Source organism: Mandrillus leucophaeus, unplaced genomic scaffold (genome assembly GCF_000951045.1).
Source record: "Mandrillus leucophaeus isolate KB7577 unplaced genomic scaffold, Mleu.le_1.0 Scaffold30, whole genome shotgun sequence".
Lineage (NCBI taxonomy): Eukaryota > Metazoa > Chordata > Mammalia > Primates > Cercopithecidae > Mandrillus > Mandrillus leucophaeus.
The window spans coordinates 4,420,296-4,438,441 of NW_012103143.1; the positions used below are offsets into that span (position 1 = coordinate 4,420,296).

The following is an 18,146-nucleotide window of genomic DNA, read 5'->3' on the forward strand; positions in this document are numbered from 1 at the left end:
AAAGTGCTTCCTCTTCATGCAGAAAGTTGACCTGGTGTAAATGTTCTGTCCACTGACTTGTGGATTTTCTTCTATTACTAATGATTAGAAATGTAAGTAGAGCTTTAATTGGAAGGGTTATTGCAAAGTTTCTATATTTTAATACTAGAATAATTATTATTGGCACAGTCAAATATTAAAACTGCTGTCTAGTGATCTACTCTAGGATAGAGGATCATTAATCTTGAATTCCAAATTTGTGTAGCATGGTTGGCATGAATCCGGAAATTTAGATGAGGATGGTAGAGAATCCCATCAGATAACACTCTGGTTCAAATTTAAACTTAAAAAAAAAAAAACTCAGTATTTTCATTTAATCTAAACAGTTAAGTGTTTGGAAACTCCTAATTGCTTTGTGGATCTGTTCTTTATATTACAGTTCCTGATTTCCAGTTGAAGAAATCTGTAGAAGTCTTCAGCTTTGCTCTAAGAATAGGGGAGATAAGGGTCATAAAATTTTAAAATATTGCTTAGTAAAGAAACTATTAATTGCAACCATAGGAAAAGTTGCCATCCAACCTTCTCCAAAATTTTAGTGTAAATAAGTAAAATCAAATATGAATGATATCCAGAACCAACAAGACTCAATGGAAGGTTTACTTTTTGTTGTTGTAAGATGTAGTACATTAAAAAAGATTGAGGCCAGTGTGGTGGCTTATGCCAGTAATCCCACCACTTTGGGAGGAGGCTGAGGTTGGAGGATGGCTTGAAGCCAGGAGTTTGAGTCCAGCCTTGGCAACATAGGAAGACCTCGTCTGTACAAAACATTTTTAAAAAATGAGCCAGGCGTGGTGGTGCATACCTGTTGCCCCAGCTACTTGGGAGGCTGAGGCGGGAGGATCCCTTGAGCCCAGGAGTTCGAAGCTGCAGTGAGCTGTGATCATGCTACTGTACTCTAGCCAGGATGAGAGAGTGAGACTGTGTCTCAAAAAATATAAAAATTAGACTGGGCGCGGTGGCTCACGCCTGTAATCCCAGCACTTTGGGAGGCTGAGGCGGGCGGATCACAAGGTCAGAAGTTCGAGACCAGTCTGGCCAACATGGTGAAACTAAAAATACAAAAAATTAGCCGGGCATGGTGGCGCGTGCCTGTAATCGCAGCTACTTGGGAGGCTGAGGCAGGAGAATTATTTGAACCCAGGAGGCGGAGGTTGCAGTGAGCTGAGATCGCGCCATTGCACTCTAGCCTGGGCAACAGAGCGAGACTCCATCTCAAAACAAACAAAAACATAAAAATTTAAAAAGAGTAGAACATTTTTGCTGAAGTGTTCATTGAGTAACTTATTATTGGAGTTTACTCATAGTAATACAGAGTATAAGCATGGTCTTTCTCATGCAAACACATTAATCTGTTTGCCGAAACGGGAGGACTGACTGCTTTTGTTTTATTTTAGGTTGATTCAGGAAGAAAAAGAAAACACAGAGCAGCGGGCAGAGGAGATTGAAAGTCGAGTTGGCAGCGGAAGTCTAGACAATCTTGGTCGTTTTAGATCAATGAGCTCCATTCCCCCCTACCCTGCTTCCTCACTTGCTAGCTCCTCCCCTCCGGGCAGTGGGCGCTCCACCCCACGAAGGATCCCTCACAGCCCAGCCCGGGAAGTGGACAGACTGGGCGTCATGACCCTTGTACGTATCCGCCCTTTCTCTGCTGTGGCTGCCCTCAGCATACCTGTATGAAATTTTGGACACTACAAATCTACCCACAGGAAAATCAAGTACATTCATTATTCTAAGAGGTTCAAGATTATAAAAACTAGTTATTATTTAATCATTCAGTTATGACAAACTAATTTTAACATTTGGGACTGGGCATGGTGGCTCACGCCTGTCATTCCTCAAACTTTGGGAGACTAAGGTGGGCAGATCACTTGAGCCCAGGAGGTCAAAACCAGCTGGGCAACATGGCAAAACCCTGTCTTTACAAAAAGTAGCTGGGCATGGTGGTGTATGCCTGTAGTCCCAGCTACTCTGGAGGCTGAGGCGGGAGGATCACCTGAGCCTAGGAGGTTGAGGCTACAGTGAGCCATGATTGCATCACTGCCCTCCAGCCTGGGCAGCAGAGTGAGACCCTATCTGAAAACAAATCCCAAAAAATATTAAAATTTTTTTTAAATATTTGGATGACCAGGCTAGCAATACACCATTTGTTTGTGTGACATTAGGCATGACACCTGTGCAAAAGTACAGCAGCCAGAAGGGGAAATATTTTCTGTTTTCTAGGAAAAACTACTTAGCAAAAGTAAATAAAGGCAGACATCAGAGTATATGGGAAAATGTATAAAGGGAGTCAGTGCATTTCTTTCCTTTTGGAGTGCCCAGCCAGCTTCCAGGGCAACTAATACCAAAAAAAAAAAAAAAAAAAAAAAAGGAAAACATGCGAAATGGGTTCTGCATGTGAAGCCGTGAACAAGCTAGCTGCTTCGTGGCTCCCTAAGGAAGCAGATGGGCTTCTTCCCTTCGCAGCTTAGGGTCACCTCTCACCTGGAAATGCGATGACCTTCTGGTGTTTGGCGTTTGCAAAGTGTGCGGGTCTGAGGAATGTTTAAAACTTTCCTGTGGGCCTGGCACGGTGTCTCACGCCTGTAATCCCAGCACTTTGGGAGGTCAAGGTAGGAGGATTGCTTGAGCTAGGAGTTAAGAGACCAGCCTGGGCAACATAATGAGAACCCCATCTTTATTTAAAAAAACAAAAAACAAAAAACCATCTTGTATATTTAGGATTTGTCAGTATGCTGTCAATGAAATATTTCATAATTAGACGATTTGCTTTTTAACTGCACTTCTATCATATTTTTTCCCGTTACCATCTATTTTCATTTTTAGTTGTGTTGTTAGCCAGCATGCAATTAAATCGATGGTGAATCATTTTAGTGACATATGAGGTGGTAACTAGTCTATTTTGCAGTGTTTTGAAATACTGTTTTTATAATTTACATCATCTAATTAGGTAATATTTTAAACTCTTTGACTGTTTTATTTGTGGTTTTATGCTTATTTCTGTCCAGAGAATTTGTAAAAACAGTTGTGTATGTTTATATATTTTTTCTGGTTTTGTAATTCCGTATGCTGGCTGACAGTCTCTATGCTTCCGTCATTGGTTTTGATTTCCTGTCATCCTTTTGTTTTATTATTTTAGCCATCTCCAGATTCATTTTTAATCCAGACCTCAGGTCCCCATCAGTCTGTAGTTTACTCATCCACCTCCCCTCCCAGTTCCATCCCATGCTATAGCGATTCTTCACAGCATGCTCAGGTAACCACGCAACTGTGTGTGTTCGATCATGTGTGAGTCTGTGCTGTGATGACTTTATTAATGGGTTGCTTTTCTCTTAGTTAAAAGTATCTTTTTCTCAATGATAATAAATTTAAATTAGTGTATTACTATATAGTAAGTATGGATACAGGCAAGACATAGGTGTTTAAGAGTGTTTTTACTCAAATTATGTAGGATTTCTGTAATTCATAAGTGTTTCCTACATAAATAATCTGTCTAAGCGTAGACTTAATGGAAGCTATTTACACAAACAGTATGCTTTCTGGTTCTGATGATTGTATTCAAGACTGTAAATCTCATCAGCTTGTTGAATCGCATCAGCTGCTGTCTCTAATAGGTTATTTTTAAATTAAAATATCTTACTTGAATCATAGGATGGATGTAAAGATTCTACCTAACATTATGCTAGCTTTTGTTCTTATATATTTTCACAGGATACCTTGCTTTAAGCAATAACTTTATTTTTGAGAAGTGGTAAATCAAATTCTAGGTAAGGATTTCACATTAATGTCAAACAGGTGATTAACTAAAAGTAGGTTTGTTCAGTTTTATAATTGGTATTGCAGTAACTTCATCATCAGTTGGAATATTTTTAACTATAACATGGATTTTATTAAAGAAAACTAAGTTATAGGGAGATTTGGCTTAGAATAGATGATTGTTAGGGTCGTTTATTATATAGAATGCCATATTTTAATAAAACACAAGAAATAGAATTTTATCTAAGTAATAATTTATAGTGTTTCTCTAATAAACCTTTAATAACTTGTATTTAAATTTTTTGGTGAAAAAATGGTTCTGTATCCAATTACATTTTCTCTAAATCCTGTCTCCTGTCATTTCTATTTTAATATATTTGCTTATACTGATCCTTGAATTTCTAACTTCAAAGTGTATAGTAAATCTGGTTTCTCTTCATTTCTTTGCACGCATCTATCAGCCTAGTGATTTAAGGAAACATCGTAGAAAGGTAAATTATTTAGTAATTTAACGTATCTTTGTATCTCAATAATGTATTGAAGAGTACCTATCATATTTTACATAAATACAGCATTATGTAGTTGTATAATAATGAATGGTTGGCATTTTAATGGAGGTGTCTAAAGTGTCTAAAGCACCTTACTGGATGATGGTTCTATTGGAAATTAGTCATTAGTGGTTTTCACAGAACACTGGGACAAATGTAACAGTTTGCCATTCTCTCACCTTTTTAGCCTTCTAGTCATCACATGCTTATTCATGGTAGACGTAGTTTTAAAAATAAGAAATTACTCGTGCAAAGCTATGGATTGTAGATTCGGGGGGACCCATTTTTGTAATAGTCACAGCTAGCGTTGGGCTCTTGCCGTATGCTGGGCACTGTGCTGAGTGTTTCCCCAGTCTGGTGCAGGCTGAGTGTCCCTGATCTGAGATGCTCAGGGCCAGAGGGATTTCAGATTTCAGATTTGTTTGAATTTTGAAATATTTGCATTACACTTACTAGTTGAGCCTCTCAAATCTGAAAATCCAAAATCTGAAATGCTCCATTGACCGTTTCCTTCAAGCATCATGTCAGCACTCAAATTAGAGATTTTGGAGCATTTTGAATTTCAAATGTTTGGGTTTGGGATGCTCAACCCGTATTTAATCCCCATACACATCCCCGTGAGGTTACTGTTGTTATCCCCATTTTACAGATGTGGAAACTAAAGCTTAGAGAGGCCCCACAGTGCACAGTGCTGATTTGAGTTCAGATTTGTCTGATTTCAAAATCTAACAGGTGACCACTTCACCATCTAGCCTTACTTGTCTCAGATACTCTGACCTCCCTGGCAGCATTCCCACAGAAGGAGGCCCAAGACCACTTCTCTTTAGAGATAACTGTGGATTGGGCCTTCCTGTTCTCGAAGGAAGTAGAGTACATTAAGAGCAGATCTGCTCGGTGGCTGTTCTTTATGTTGACCCAAAATCTCCCCCTCATAACTTTCACGCTCTGGTCTTTATTCTGTGCTGGTGTCTGAAACCCGCCTGATGATGCGGTGACTGGACAGCTGTTTAGATACCTAAAGGCATCTGTCTCTGACAAAAGCGTGGGACCTGGTCAGCAACTGTCTGTGAGCTCTCTGTTGGATGATTTAGTGAAACTGCTTGGGTTCGGATCCCAGTTTAATCACTGATGAGTTTGTGAGCTGGGGTCTGTTTCTACCTCGGTTTGCCCTCCTGAGAAGTGAAGATGATGATAGAACAGTGCCACTTAAAGTGGCATTGGACCTGTGGCTGGCTGTGGTGAGATAAGGAGCTTACACCAGCAGCAAAAGACACAGAGCACGGCCTTCAGTTCAGCTGACTTCTATTGGATTGTGTTTTATTTTTTGATAGCAAGATTTTCTCAGTGAAGGAAGCATCATGTTGATTGATACTTAGGCATGATAACCTGGCCCTGTTGGTCACTGGTAACTTCAGCGTGCTGCTTGGTGGCTTTGAGGAGCCTAGTCCTTGGGTGGTTGTGAGGTTAAACCAGGTGTGCGTGCAGAGTGCCAGGCCTGGTGCCAGACCTGGTCCACAGAAGACTGTCGCCTTCATTCGCTGTGTCAGTGGTGTTGGTGTGGACCAAGAGGACTTCCCTGCTCTCTAGTAGGCCTGAGCTGGGATGGAGGCGGAAGTCTGGCATGTGACAGCACTACAGCGTACGGAGGAGTGCAGAGGGCGGCGTGTGGGGGAGCACGGAGAGTGGCGTGTGGAGGGATGCGGTGGGCAGCGCTGGCCAGGCTCTCGGGGCTTTCCCCAGACTCTGTTAACAGCTTACAGCCGGCTGCATGTCAGCTTGCCCTGTACCCTGTTTTTGGTTTTTTTTTTTTAAAACAGATGATTGTTTTAACCTGAATTTTGAAACTTAAGCTTCATATTGATAATTTCTAGATATGAAAGCCTTTCATTGTCTTGTGATTGTAACTGGAAAGTAGGAAAGGGTGCAGGATTCATTTGCATTTTAACTGTCAGTTGAGATTGTGTCCTAAATGAGCACAGCTCCATTTTGCATTGACTGCACTTGGTCCTCCCTGAGCCACAGTGGGGCTACAGTAGGATTGATATACTTTACACAATCCCATTTAAAAAGCAGAAGTTCAGACTGAGCCCAGTGGTACATGCTTGTAGTCCCACCTACTTTGGAGGCCGAGGCAGAAGGATCAGTTGAGCACAGGAGTTTGAGGCCGTAATGCAAAACGATCACATCTGCAAATAGCCACTGCAGTCCGGCCTGGGAACCGTAGCAAGAACCTGGCTCTTAAAAAATTTTTTAATAAAATAAAGTTTACCGTTCAAGTCTTGCTGTTTATAGTAATGCTTGCTCAACATGTTTTATGAAATCTAGTCCCAATCAAAACCAGAAAACACAGATGTATCAGCAGGATCTGCCCAGACCCTGCAGGGGTGAGTCTGTTCGCTGTTGTTGCCACCATCCTGCTCCCTCAGCACATGGGCATATTCATGCTCCACTGCAAAAACGAAAAACCCTGGGAGTCTGACAAAGATCATCTTGTAATGATAAGCCTGGAAGTATTTTCTTTTAAGCCATATTGAAGAAAAATGTTTAAACTGCATAGAAGTGCTTCAATTTATAGTGTCCAGTCCAAACATTATTGAGAAATATGAGCCATAGACATGTGTATGGGTGGCCATGGGCTGTTCCTTGTTTATTTTTTACCCTTTCAGACAAAAAGGTATTTGACAATTTTGCCCCGGAGGTTTCTGCCGTCTCTAGAGTGTCTTTCGAAGTACATCAGGAGGTAAACGTCGCTGGCTCTTCATTAGTGCGAGTTAATGCTGTCTGACATTTGTAACGATATGGTTTATAGGTGTTGTTCGGATCTCTGCAGCTGAGTGACTGTCCTCATAATGTGCCTAGGATAACCTCGGGCTGCACGGAGGAGGCTGAGGATGAGGGGCATCCCTGTGTCCTGCTGGCCCAGTGCACGCTCGTGGGGAGGCAGACCAGGAGTCTGACGGCTCTGTGGTGCTGTGCTGCGTGGCCCTTCAGAATGGTGCCAGACTGAAACAAGACTTTCTGTGCTGGCAGAAAGCACAGCGAATCGATTTTCAAAAGAAGTTTATGGCTATTATTTAAGGCCTGAGTTTTTCACAGTCTGCTATTAACTGACTTTGCGCTTCTCTCACCCTTCAGTTGCCACCTTCCAGAGAAGAGGTACGAGATGACAAGACAACCATAAAGTGTGAAACCTCCCCGCCTTCCTCCCCGAGAGCCCTTCGGTTAGACCGGCTGCACAAAGGGGCGCTGCACACCGTCAGCCACGAGGACATCAGGGACCTAAGGAAGTAAGGAGCCTGCAGCAGCCCCGTGCAGAGCATACTTGTCTTTTCGTTTCCAGTGTTGAGAAATCGACGAATCTTTTCTTGACTAAAACAATGATTTTCTAGAATTGTCTGTTAATTCAGTTGAGTGTATTTACGTGTTACACTTAGAATGCCTACCACTGCTCTGGGCTACAGTGAAATCCAGCAGAAAATGCATATCTGTTTGGGCAAGCTTAGTTTGGAAAGGAAGGAGTTAAATGATATCAGCAAGTTTTGGAAAAACTTCATGTCTTCAGAGTCTACAAATTGACTGCTTTCTATTCTTGATGGAGAGTTTGGCAAGCAAATGACAGACTTGGGATTGGAACCGCCCTCTAGGACAACCCGTGCCTTTCAGACGCCCTCTTGCGCCTTTTATAAGCTGTGGAGAGTTCCAAGTTGTACTTACCCATTTACTGAGTGTCCCCACTCAGGAAACCAATCAGCTGTTTTGTTACTAGTATGCCATCTATGCTCTCTTTTTTTTTTCTTTTTGAGACAGTCTCGCTCTATTGTCCAGGCTGGAGTGCAGTGGCATGATCTTGGCTCACCACAGCCTCCGCCTCCCCGGTAGCTGGGACTGCAGGCGCACGCCACCATGCCCAGCTACTTTTTGTATTTTTAGTAAAGATGGGGTATTACCATGCTGGCCAGGCTGGTCTTGAACTCCTGAGCTCATGATCCGCCAGCCTTGGCCTCCCAAAATGCTGGGATTACAGGCGTGAGCCACCGTGCCCAGCCCCTCTTTTTTCAGACTCCATTGGATTTCGGTTCTGTGCCAGGCAATATGCAGGGGAGGCATGTATATTAATTTTTGCAGTAACCCCTCAGGCAGTTAACATTGCCACGTTTCTCAGCTGAGCAGAGTAATGCTCAGGGCAGTTGTGGGAGCTGCTGGAGGGGTAGCAGGCGGACCACTGAGTTTTGGAACCTGATGGCGCGGAGTCAGGGCCTCCCCTGGAGGGAAGGGGAGCTCCGTGTCAGAGAGTCTCAGCTGCCCAGAATGGGTCTCTGTGCTGGCCTCACCGGGAGCCTGCCTTTGTCATGCATGATGCACTTGGTGAGGAAGATGTGTGTGAAAGAGACTGGAAGTGCTTGTAGGGAAGTTTGCAACTGTTAATATGTGAAGTATCCTACAAGGGCACATGGTAAAGATCCGTTTTCTTTCCTCGAAGCTCCACAGGCTCCCAGGACGGTCCCGTGAGCAATCCCAGCAGTAGCAACAGTAGCCAGGACTCGCTCCACAAAGCCCCAAAGAAGAAAGGCATTAAGTCCTCCATTGGCCGCTTGTTTGGCAAGAAAGAAAAGGGCCGACCTGGACAAACCGGCAAAGAAGCATTAGGACAAGGTTGGTTGGTTTTCCGCACCCTTCCCAGCAGCCAGGGGTCGGGGAGGAAGGCACTGCCTTCGGTGCCAGCAGTTCCCATGTGGTGCTCCGGCAGCCGTGTGCTCTCCAGGGAGCAGCGGCTGTGAAGGCCTGGGAGCTAGAGAGCAGCGGTTTATGCTCACTTGCCACTCAGGTACCACACGTTTTCTGTCTTTGAGCATTTTTGTCTTGCGCATTTGGTTGTCTAGTCAGAAACTTAGGCTTAAGAAATGATTTCCCTCTGAACCTGCAAATATTCATCCGCCTATTTATGAAAACATAGAACTTTGTCATGCTGATTTTTACTTCTGGGCTGTTCTGCTTCCTCATAGCTGGCGTTTCCGAGACAGATAATTCATCTCAGGATGCCTTGGGACTTAGCAAATTGGGAGGACAGGCTGAAAAAAATCGTAAACTTCAAAAAAAGTAAGCTTTGTATTATTTCTTCATCTCATTGCATGGTTTTCAGTTGTGCCTAAGCTCTAAGTAGTGTTCGTTAATTATAATATGTAGCTATGTATATATACATTGTATTCTGAAAGCTTTACCTACAGCCTTAGTTAAGCCGTACTTTCTAGAAGATTTAGAGTGTGAAATTTCGAAGAAACTCACACTGGTATCCCTATTGTCTTGGAAAGTTGTCCAACTAGGAGATAGGATGGGTGAGAGTTGGACTCGGCTGCCTGAGCACTGGAGTCGGCCCTGGCGCCTGCTCAGGTTCACTTTGTGACGTCGAGGAAGTGACTTAGCATCTCTGTGCTTCAGTTTTCTCATCTGTAAAGTGGGGATCCTAGTAGTATATACCTTGTATGGCTTTTATGAGAATTAAATGGGATGATATGCATGAAGTTATTTAAACAGTGCCAGCAAGTCATAAACAAGTTGTAACTGTGGCCACTACAGCGACTGTTGTTTGCCAGCGTTCAGCATTTGCTCTTCATGCTAGTAATCTGCCTGAAACATTTGTCATGTTGCATTTTTTTCTCTTCTATAGATTTTGTACTTTTATCTCAGAGAGACTCCAGATTTTATAGCCTGTTTATTAAGTTTTAATTCTAAACTAAGTCTGCTTCTGACAATAAGCTGTAATATTTGGGATGGCTTTCAACAAAGGAGCACAGGCATTGTGATGCCCCGGGGTGAGGGCATGGAGGAATCAGGTTCCTGTCCCTGGGCCTTCTGGGATGTGGGGTGAGTTGTGTGTTGGCTGACCGTAGATGAACTAGATAGGCTGAGACAATGCCCGAGTGAGCTAACAAACGATGAACAAAACTAAAGCCACTTCTGTAATAAAATAAGCAGTTTGTGTAGTCTATGGGGTAAGGCCTGAGCTTGAGAAATGTGGAAGATGGTAACGCCAGGCTTTGAGACAGGGTGAAACTTGATGGGCTGTGTGATGACTCTGAGTGTGGGAAAAATCATCTGGCCACTTTTAAGTGCCCTAAGAAACCAACGCTCATCTGGAAATTGGGGCCCAAAGACACTGGTTCCCAGAAGCACCAGAGCCTGCAGGGACCCTCTGCCCTAGAGGCCCCTTTGCCTTTAGCCCCCAGAGTTGCCAGCTGATTTTTTCTGTTGTGAAATCTGTCTCATTTTAGTTTTCTTTTCAAAGCCTTTATAAATAACTTTATTGATTATATTTTAGGTAAAATGCTCTTAAATATTAACAATACCATAGGAATACTCAGGTTTTTTGGTTTCCTGTAAATGGAAATTTATAGAAACCACTTAACAGCAAAATCTGATTTGAACATTGCTATGCTTGAACTGTGTAAGAATGTTTTTTTTGTTTGTTTGCTTTTGAGACGGAGTCTCACTCTGTCTCCCAGGCTGGAGTGCAGTGGTGCGATCTTGGTTCACTGCAAGCTCCACCTCCCGTGGTCACGCCATTCTCCTGCCTCAGCCTCCCGAGTAGCTGGGACTACAGGCACTCGCCACCACGCCCAGCTAATTTTTTTGTATTTTTAGTAGAGACGGGGTTTCACCGTGTTACCCAGGATGGTCTCCATATCCTGACCTCATGATCCACCCACCTCGGCCTCCCAAAGTGCTGGGATTACAGGCATGAGCCACTGCGCCCAGCCAAGAATGTTTTAAAATAACTTGGGTAATTGCCATTTGGCCCTGTGAAACTTAATGTTAGGACTAAACTTTCTGCCTCCTGGAAACATCCTAGGAAAATTTCATTCCTTAGATTTTGCTAATGTTACTGTTTTTATTATAGTAAGTATGAGGAAGTGAAATAAAACTTCTCTGTCCTTTATGTTGTGCTTGAGATCCATGTGGAAGTTCTGAAATGTACCAGCTCCTTAGTGGGGAAAATTTCCAAGTACAAAGATTATTTGTCTGACTATAGAGGGCAGTTTCATTTCTTTCACTTAAACTGAGATAAAATTGATTTTAGAAAAAGTGCTTTATTGATTGATTGATTGATTAATTGATTGAGATGAAGTCTCTCACTGTGTCGCCCAGGCTGGAGTGCAATGGCACGATTCTGGCTCACTGCAACCTCCACCTCCTGGTTTCAAGTGATTCTCCTGCCTCAGCCTCCCAGTAGCTGAAATTACAAGTGTGTGCCACCGTGCCCAGCTAATTTTTTAGAATTTTTAGTAGAGACGGGGTTTCACCATGTTGGCCAGGCTGGTTTTGAATTCCTGACCTCAAGTGATCTGTCCACCTCTGCCTCCCAAAGTGTTGAGATTACAGGCATGAGCCACCGCGCCCGGCCTAAGGTATCTACATATAAATGTGAAAAAAAGTTTGCGTTTTCCGGAAAAAGTATTATATGAATACAGTTTAATATTTATGCCATTCTTAAGAATGAAATTATATTTCTCAGAATTATTTTCTTCTTAACCCCTGATTTCACTCAAAAGTGTGCTTTTAACTGCAAAATTTACACAGCCAGATGCTTTCACTTACAGAGAATTTAAGGAACCTGGTGAGTTTGGTGGCAAGCTGATTTCAAGTTTTGTAAGACACAGTGTGGTGGGCGCATTTGGTACCTGGAATACGTGGTAGTGAACCCGCAAGTCGGGCCTGGCTGTCCTAAAGACGTTCATCAGCTTTGATAGTGCATAGTGATTCCACAGCACTTCTGGAATTCCCCAGGGTTATTGAAACGCCATCTCTTGAAGTAACCTTGCTTTTAAAGTGTTCCCTTTTCATGTTCTCCTCTTTGTCTTCCTAGTGCTTTCTCAGGGTAATCAGACTTGGGAGATTTGCTGGGCTGAGTGTGGGCAGTCACCAGCCACAGGCTCTATGCTGAGCTTCCTGAGAGGATCTTTTTATTTTTTTATTTTCGCCCTTGCACGGTTGCCCAGGCTGAAGTGCAGTGGCACATTCACCACTCACTGCGGCCTTGACTTTTATTTTTAGTAGAGACAGGGGTCTGACTGTGTTGACCAGGCTGGTCTTGAACTCCTGGCCTCAAGTGATCTTCCTGCCTCTGCCTCTCAAAGTGTTGGGATTACAGGTGTGAGCCATCACATCTGGCCCAAGGATCTTTTTAGTTTTGCATGAGAAATGCTGATTCCATCCATTTCTCATCAGGGCGAGCCTACATCTTTCCTCAGGATTCTGCCAGTGTGCCATGGCCATGGAGCGCGGGAGGGGCTGTGGCTGGGTCACAGAACCGTACTTGTGGTGGTGGTATTTTTTTATGGTTTTTGGAGAGGGTCCTGCTCTGTCACCCAGGTGGCAACTGTGCCTGTGAAAGCATGTCTCGTTCACTGTGTGCAGGGTGCAGGGGATTGAACAGCTTCAGTCTTATGAAAGCAAGGTGATATATTTAGTTTGGATAGTTAAATGAAAGTACTTCCTCCCTATCCCTTACATACTGTTTGATCAGCAAAAGCTCACACAAGCTTCTCATTATGAAAGACTTTACCATTATGCTATGTCTTAATTATAAAATGTACAGCATTATTCACAAATTATATGACCTTTTTGCATTATAGCATTCTCAGTAGCCAGTGAAAGAGCCAAGTCTGAGATCAAGCAATAAAGGAGGAATGTAGTTGTTCATGTAAAGGAACAGCCCAGAGGGCCAGGGTGGAGTGGCCTCAGCCATCTCCAAGTTCTGGACTCTGCATCCCCTCGACACAGGGGACTTCTTCCATAATTGGAACAGTTCCCCCAGAGAAAACAGGGGCTCTGGTGTTCCCACCTGGAGTGTCAGCCCAGGGGTAAGGTCCCATGTTTGATCTTAAAGATCAGGGACTGGTCTGATAGGGGAGGGGAGCCAGGACACACACTGAGGCCTGGGCCTGCCACCCAGATGGGGTCTCCTCTGCCTTCTTCCTAACTTCCTGTGACTCTTACACACATCCGTCTACCTCCACTGTTTTAACAGTGTTTCCACTGTTGCTTCTGGACCCAGAAGCGTCTCCATTCTGGAAAAGACTTTATAAAAGCTAGTGATCATTGCCAGGAAGACGGTACTGGTGAAGTCCAGGACAGTGTACACCAGTCTCCAAGTAATAGAAGTAAAGGATTATTTTTTGACAGTTATTTTTGTTTACAGTGAGTATCTATTACATGGTAAAAAATGAAGTCTCTGGCAGAGTGCCAAGGCTGAGCATAAGCTGGAAGCCCTCCTGACTTGGCAGCAGTCAGATCCTCCTTGCTCCTTCGCCAGGCCACGGACGCTCAAGGCCTTAGCAGTTAACCAGATAGTCAGCATTCAGAGCTTTTTCTGGGATTGATGTGGCAGGAATTACCTGTACTACTTCCTAGACCCACCATGTGTGAAGGAAGCTCTACTGACTGTCGTTGAGGGGCATTTGTCCCAAGGGAACGGAAAGCAGGGTTTCAGCCACCACCTGGTGACTGGTGCCATGCAGTGTGCCCTTCCTCCCAACCCCTTCATTTCACGTCTTGCGATACCACTTCATACTCCTAAGAAAAGTCTGCGGCTATTGAAATGTATTGAAGAGCCAATATCAAATTTTTAGAAATAAGAGATTCTCTGGTATGTCTTACAGAAATCATTATAGAAAAAATGGGCTAAAAGCAGCCTAGGGCTGTTTAAATGACTTGGGGATATCTTTATGTGCAAACCAAATGTACGTGTCCTCTCCGTTACAATGACATCTTCTCTCTGAGGCTTTTTATTTTTTTAAACAATTAGCCTCTTTGAAAGCCTTGTAGGTAAACACTTGAGAAATAAAATGAGATTCACCAAGCTTATAGTGTTATTTCTCAAATACCTATGTTAGACAACATTATGTTAACCGTGGGTATTTAAAAATGAGGCATATAGAATATTTCCGATCACATAAAGAGATCTGTGGCAGGACTGACGCCTGCCTGCCTCCTTGTGGTCACCAGTGACACATGGATTCTTGCATTCAGGATTCCCCTGCACTGAGAAAACTGTTAGGGTTTCAAATCTCCTGGGTAGGAGGCCTGTGGGTTAAGCCACAGATGACCCAGTGACTTGATTCAGCAAGTAATCAGCTAAATAGCAGTGTAGAGACAGCCATCCACTGCTTGCCTGCTAGATTAGATCATAACATTGTAGTGTTAAAAAGCTGCAATATTCTTTTTCCTTCTTTCTTTGGGTAAATGCTGAACATTTTTAAAGATTCTCATTGAGATAGGCTACTTTGTTTAGACCAAGGTGTGGTTTCCTCTTTCCAGATAGTTGTCTTCATTGTTTAAAAAGGGAATTGTGATTGTTTTCCTTGAATGTCCTAGACCTTGGATGTGAAGGCTCTGCTGCTGTTTTTTTGTTGTTGTTGATTTTTTTGTTGTTTGTTTTTTGAGATAGAGTCTTGCTCTATCACCCAGGCTGGAGTGCAATGGCATGATCTCAGCTCACTGCAAATTCTGCCTCCCGGGTTCAAGTGATTCTCCTGCCTCAGCCTCCCGAGTAACTGTGATTACAGGCATGCGTCACCATGTCCAGTTAATTTTTTGTATTTTTAGTAGAGATGGGGTTTCACCGTGTTAGCCAGGATGGTCTCGATCTCCTGACCTCATGATCCGCCCACCTCAGCCTCCCAAAGTTCTGGGGTTACAGGCATGAGCCACCGCGCCCAGCCTCTGCTGGTGTTTTTAAAGTTGGTAATAATTCTTTGATACTGTAAGGAGGTGGGGATTCTGTAGGGAATCAGAGGGAGTCATTCAGTGTTTTCTCACTCAGGCATTCTTTGTAGTGTGCACAGAACTAATGTGGAATGGATGGTGTTGATAATGTAAAACTGTAGAAGATGAAAGGAAAATGATGAGAATTTATAGTCGTGTCTCAGAGTCTGTGGGGGATTGGTTCCAGGACCCCTCCTGAAGACCCAAATCCATGGAAGCTTAAGTCTTCTGTATAAAATGTCATGGTGTTTACATATCACATAGGCATAATCTCCCGTAGACTTCAAATCGTCTCTAGGTTCCTTAGAATACCCAGTGGAATGTAAATGCTTTGTAAATAGCTGTTGTGCTGTATTGATTTTTATTGTTTTTCCCACTGAATATTTTTGATCTGCAGTTGGTTGAATGTGTGGATGTGGAAGCCACAGATACAGAGGGCAGACTGCGTACTGTTAGACTTTCGCAAATGCGCAGAACACTTTGTTAACTTATTTTATATATGCATATAATAGTGGTTCCTTGATTTTGTTTTTGTTTTTGCTGGTTTTAATTTTTGTTTTTTAGAGATAGGGTCTCACTCGGTTGCCTAGGCTGGAGTGCAGTGGCACAGTCATGGCTTACTGTAGCCTCGGCCTCCTGGACTCAGGCAGTCCTTCCACCTCAGCCTCCCAAGTAGCTGAGACTACAGGCATGCGTCACCATGCCTGGCTAATTCTTTTTAATTTCTTTTTTAATTTTTGTAGAGATGCATCTTATTATATTGCCCAGGCTGCTCTTGAACTACTGGCCTCAAGCAGTCTTCCTGCCTCAGCCTCCCGAGCAGCTGGGACTATAGAGGTGTGCCACTACACCGTGCTAATGTTTAAAATTTTTTGTAGAGATGGGGTCTCGCTGTGCTGTCTAGGCTGGTCTTGAACTCCTGGGCTCAAGTGGTCCTCCTGCCTCGGCCTCCCAAAGAGCTGGGATTACAGGTGTGAGCTACCATGCCTGGCTGATTCTCTAATTTTCAATATCTTCTCCTTTGTAGGCATGAATTGCTGGAGGAAGCCCGGAGACAAGGTTTACCTTTTGCCCAATGGGACGGGCCAACGGTTGTGGTCTGGCTGGAGGTACGTCCTTCATTTAACACGCAGTTGCATGGGTTACAGTATGTGAACTTGCAGTTCTGCCTTGTAGACTGTACCTCACTGTGCTGCCTTCCGCTTTCTGCCTCCAGCTCTGGGTTGGGATGCCAGCCTGGTATGTGGCTGCCTGCCGAGCAAATGTGAAAAGCGGGGCCATCATGTCGGCCCTGTCCGACACGGAGATCCAGCGTGAGATCGGCATCAGCAACCCCCTGCACAGACTGAAGCTGAGGCTGGCCATCCAGGAGATCATGTCGCTGACCAGCCCGTCCGCCCCACCCACGTCTAGAACGGTACGTTCAGAGACAAGCCCTGCATTCTTTGGAAACAGGGAATGCCTCTCTGAAGGTATCACTGCCCTGTTTACATTGCTTCTCCAGTTCCTTAACAGCACATCAAGTATAGTTCCAATTCAAAATTTTAGCATCAGATACATTAGGACTTTTAATTTTGGGGGAATTGGATGGTCAAAGAAACTTCATTAAATGCTTTTATGAAAGATTGGCTAGAATGGCATCATACTATAAAAAAAATGAGCTTTTTTAAACATAGAAAAGCAATTATAAATTTAAATATGAAAATATGAAAAATATGAAATATGAAAATACTTAAAAAATTGGTAGAGATGGGGGTCTCGCTGTGTTGCCCAGGCTGGTCTTACACTCCTGGGCTCAAGCAGTCCTCCCACCTCAGCCTTCCAATGTGCTGGGATTACAGGCATGAGCCACCACGCCCGGCTGAGTTTATCAAAATTGAATCGGTCTAAGGGCCTCTTGAAGGAAAAAGTTAATATTTAAGGACACATTTTATAATTGTTTTGAATTTCATTTTTCAGTTTTTGTGATTCAAACTGAATGAGTAATTAACATTATATAAAGATATTTGCTAAGCCAATTATAGTGTGTTTTTAAATGTTACTGGAATATAATATACATATAGAGAAACACACATATGAGTGAACAGTTAAATGATTTGTAAGTCAGCATCGCCTGTGTGGTCCACGCCTACACTGAAAAATGGGATCTGACCAGGGCTCTGAAGGCCTCCTGCTCCTTTTGAGGCACTGCCCCTTCCCTAGGGGTGAGTGCTTGGCTCCTGACGCCATAACTGCTCTGTTTGTTTCATTCTTTATGTGGATAAACGAGATCCTGTAGTACTCACTCTCTTGCGTCTGGCTTCTTTCACTTAATGTTATGTCTGTGAATTCATCTGTGTCATTCTATGTGTAAGCAGCATCTTGAGTAAAATTTTTGTGTCTAGTTCAGAGGACTGGCTCTTCCGCCTTCTTAGCAGCACCCATTTATTTATATATTTATGTATGTATGTATGTATGTATTTAAGTTCTTTAGTTTTTAGAGGCAAGGTCTTACTCTGTCACCCAGGCTGGAGTGTAGTGGCTCAGTCATAGCTCACTGCAGCCTCAACCTCTTGGGTTCAAGCGATCCTCCCACCTCAGCCTCCCAAATACTTGGGACTACTGGTGTGCACCACCACACCTAGCTACTTTCTAAAAACTTTTTAGAGACAGGGTCTTGCTATGTTGACCAGGCTGGTCTGGAACTCCTGGCCTCAAGTAGTCCTCCTGCCTCAGCGTCCCTGAGTGCTGAAGTTACAGGTGTGAGCCACCATGCCCAGCCAGAAGCATCTATTGAAATATAGCTGACATACTAGTAAGAGATACTTGTTATCCCACCGTCAAAATTGATCCCTAAGGCATTTTTGTATTTTTTGTAGAGAATGGGTCTCACTGTGTTGCCTAGGCTGGTCTGGAACTCCTGGGCTCAAGCGACCTTCCTGCCTCAGACTCCCAAGTAGCTGTGACTACAGGCATGCACAGCCATGCCTGGAAAAGGTCCCTAAAGAATTCTAATCCTCCCTTCCCCATCATTCCAGTTTGTGAACAATTTTTTTTTTTTTTTTT

At 43.5% G+C, this 18,146-nt stretch overlaps 1 protein-coding gene across 1 annotated transcript in view; it reads left to right on the top strand.

Annotated features, from left to right (window-relative positions):
• Window positions 1-18,146, top strand: part of PPFIA1 (protein tyrosine phosphatase, receptor type, f polypeptide (PTPRF), interacting protein (liprin), alpha 1) — a 146,805-nt gene that overhangs the window by 102,492 nt on the left and 26,167 nt on the right. Inside the window, exons 15-21 of the mRNA XM_011987091.1 lie at window positions 1,434-1,665; window positions 3,176-3,292; window positions 7,476-7,627; window positions 8,821-8,993; window positions 9,344-9,437; window positions 16,129-16,210; window positions 16,318-16,518. Coding sequence (XP_011842481.1) covers window positions 1,434-1,665; window positions 3,176-3,292; window positions 7,476-7,627; window positions 8,821-8,993; window positions 9,344-9,437; window positions 16,129-16,210; window positions 16,318-16,518 — 1,051 coding nt within the window. The remainder of the gene's footprint in view (window positions 1-1,433; window positions 1,666-3,175; window positions 3,293-7,475; window positions 7,628-8,820; window positions 8,994-9,343; window positions 9,438-16,128; window positions 16,211-16,317; window positions 16,519-18,146) is intronic.